Raw genomic sequence first — 3196 nt, 5'->3', positions numbered from 1 at the left:
TATTATCTATCAAATCAAACCCACAGGCTTTATTTCGTTTCAAAGATCTAATTCCCTCTTTTATTTCTTCTGTTGAAATAACTTTATTCAGTACAGTAATGTCATAATAAACTGGTTCAGTATCGTCTATTAACTCATCTTCATCATCATATCTTGTAGAATTGATGTCCTTAAAATTTTTGTAAAATCTATCTACATCCATTATTAGTGTTCTCTGTCCCGTTTAATATTCAGCTTTAAAAATCTCAAACAAATTTCAAGGCGTAAATAAATATGACAAGATTTTATTCCATTGGTTTGAGAATATACATAAATAGCCAGCATCACACTGCAGGTGATAATAACTCAATAATAGCCGATACCTGAAACAAACAAATAGTAGAATAAAGTTAGGATGTATGGATAAGTCACAACGAAGTCTTGAAACTAGCTGCATGATAAACTATACCAAATATTAGAGAAAGCAGAGAATAGTTTTAAAGATGTTTTGTAAATGTCATCAGCTTTGTCGCGTAAAATAGTAATACCATATAGGTAAATTATACAATTTTGCAAACGAGACCGAAGGTATATAGTGGGATACGATTAACAAATGATATCATATTTTGTGAAATACCTTTTCCCAATCCCATTCCGTATCCTCCCATTCCGTAGAGACCACCATAGCCTCCAAATCCTCCGTACAGACCTCCCATGCCGTATCCGTATTTGCCTCCGTATAGACCTCCCATGCCTCCGTATAGACCTCCCATGCCTCCGTACAGACCTCCATAGCCTCCGTACAGACCTCCATAGCCTCCGTACAGACCTCCATAGCCTCCGTACAGACCTCCATAGCCTCCGTACAGACCTCCAAAGCCTCCGTACAATCCACCCATTCCGTAGCCAATTCCGCCCAGTCCTCCGTTCAACCCGCCAATTCCACCATACAGACCGGTAGGCTCGGCAAAGGCGGTAACAGCCAGGCAGGCAACAAGAGCGGCGACTATCTTCATCATTTTGAGTATCTATTGAGTAACGTGAAAATCATTGTCAAGAAAGGTAAATAGCATGTTATCGTTACTCATCTGGTAAATTCAGTTCACACAACTCATTGTGAATTATGTTTACTTTCACCTACATTCATATATTTCCCAATTTACAAGAACGTTTTATGTTACATATTCGTACTTTTATAAATTGGCTCAACATAAAGATTGAAAACAGCCAATTGCGCAGCAGATGAATCAAACATTAAAAGTATACATAATTATATATCACGAGCAAACCTTAAAATAGTACTTACAGTTTGGTCTTGACTCGTATCTGTGTCTCAACGGCAGGTGAAGATAAGAGATGATGGAACATACTTACTTACTTACTTACTTTGGAGATTTAACGTGCGCTTTCCGACTGATGCGTATTTCGCACACGGGCCCGGCCAGGCCATTTAATGTGTTTCCGAAAGGGGCGAAAGTGGTCTGTGCAACCCAAGAGGGGGGTTTTAGGGGTTGCTTATATAGAATTTGGGAATTTTGAGATTTGGAATAGATGCCGATGGGATTGGGGAGGAGAACTAAGGGAGCTGGGTATGGTGGATGTTTGTTTGTTTATGTGATTTTGATTTGGTAGGTTATTGTGTTTTTAGATGCGTTTTATTAGTTCCGTTTTTATTAAGAATACGCCTAAGGCCTTGAAGTTTTCTAGTTTATTTTGTGGGTTTAGTATTGCTTCTAGAGTTAGAGCCTTGTTTAGATTGAGGGTGGTTTGTAATGCGGTTCGATGTGTTAGGTAGTGTGTGCAGTGGATGAATGCGTGTTCTGGGGTTTCTGGTTGTTTGCAGTCTGGGCAGTTACCTGTAGTGTGTTTTTAAAAAAAAATTTAACTGGTTATTTAGGTTGGTGTGTCCTGTTTGGAGTTTAGTGATTACTCTGTCGATTTTTTTGGATGGATGGAGAATTTTTGGTTTGGTTAGTGGTTTGCTGAGCACTTTTTTGATTTGGCTATTTGAGTTTAGATATAGGTTATGCCATTTTTTTGTGATTTTTTGCTTGTTTACACTTTTAATTTCTGATTTTGAGATGGGTAAGTTTAAGCTTATTTCTGGGATTTTGAGGGATAGTTTAGCTGCTTTATCGGCGTTTTCATTACCGTATATTCCTACGTGGGCGGGTATCCACAAGAAGGTTATTTGTTTGCCTGCCTTAGTTAGGTCGTTGGAGCTTTTAAGTATTTGATTTATTAATTTAGGTCGGTTTTTGGTATTTTTGTTTTGGAGGGCTTGCAGTCCACTTAGGGAGTCGGTAAGTATTAGGATTTTTTTGTGTTTTTTGGATTCTTGATTATGGAGGGCTGAGGCCATGCCCATTAGTTCTGCCGTGAATATTGATTGGTTGTTTGGGAGTCGGAAGGATTGTGTGGTTTTAGTTGGTTGTGTGGTATGGACTCCGAAACCTGTGTGTTTTGAGGTCGGATCTGAGGATCCGTCCGTGTAAATGTGACACCAATTTGGCCAATTTTCGTGTATGTATGCTAGTGTGGTAGTTTTAGCTATGTTTGGGTCGGTTTGTTTATTTATTTGGCTAGCTAGTGTTGTGTCTATTTTGGGTATTTTAAGTTTAGGGGTGAAGATATCTGATTGTTTGCAGTTTTGTTTAAGATTTTTAATTTGGTGTTCATTTAGGTAGTTTGTTATTCTTTGGGATATTGGGGTAAGTAAGGGTCGTTTACGAGCTAGAGCTTGGTTTTTGGGGCTGATGTTTTGGTTTATTAAGTTTTGGATGAGATGGTTTGATTGGGACGCGGCCCAGAAATTTAACAGTTTAAATGGAACAGTTTCCCCCGTCCTTTATATATACCATTTGTGAATTATACGTGATTGAGTAACGCACCTCAGCTTAATGGTGTAAAGTAAGCATTCTTTTGGGATCAAAGGGCCCGAGGTTATCACCCTACGGGTACACATGCGAGCTGGTAAACATGAACATCGATTAAGGAAGTACAAGACACCGTATATAAAGGTGGCAAACAGACACACTCTCTCTGGCATCGTCTAACTGCATTTCAAACAGTCCTCGATACTCAACGTTTAACCTATATTAAGTAAATATTCGATTACGGTCTGAAAAGTGTGTATCCAGTAAATATATGATGTGGGAGCAACTTACATCAGACATTATAATGCATCTGTGTGATACGACATAACAAGAGACCAGAA

General features: G+C 38.7%; 1 protein-coding gene across 1 annotated transcript; it reads right to left on the bottom strand.

Annotated features, from left to right (window-relative positions):
- Positions 1–301: 301 nt before the first annotated feature.
- Positions 302–1345, bottom strand: LOC125376763 (keratin-associated protein 19-2-like). Its single transcript, XM_048388625.1, has 4 exons — positions 1286–1345; positions 818–1007; positions 617–733; positions 302–362 (listed from the first exon to the last, which is right to left on the bottom strand). The coding sequence occupies exons 2-4, from the start codon at positions 996–998 to the stop codon at positions 346–348; spliced, it is 315 nt and encodes a 104-aa protein (XP_048244582.1). The 5' UTR covers positions 999–1007; positions 1286–1345; the 3' UTR covers positions 302–345.
- Between the last annotated feature and the right edge of the window lie 1851 nt (positions 1346–3196).

This window comes from Haliotis rufescens, unplaced genomic scaffold (genome assembly GCF_023055435.1).
Source record: "Haliotis rufescens isolate VD_foot unplaced genomic scaffold, xgHalRufe1.0.p SCAF_75, whole genome shotgun sequence".
In the NCBI taxonomy this organism is placed as follows: Eukaryota; Metazoa; Mollusca; class Gastropoda; order Lepetellida; family Haliotidae; genus Haliotis; species Haliotis rufescens.
Note: the sequence above shows the minus strand (reverse complement) of the source record. Positions and strands in the feature narration are given on the sequence as shown.

Excerpts from the sequence above, each read along its gene's own strand:
- LOC125376763 (XM_048388625.1), bottom strand. The coding sequence starts at position 998 with ATGATGAAGATAGTCGCCGCTCTTGTTGCCTGCCTGGCTGTTACCGCC. Across the intron at positions 734-817 it reads CTATGGAGGTCTGTACGGAG|GCATGGGAGGTCTATACGGA; the intron begins GCTATGGAGGTC and ends GTCTATACGGAG.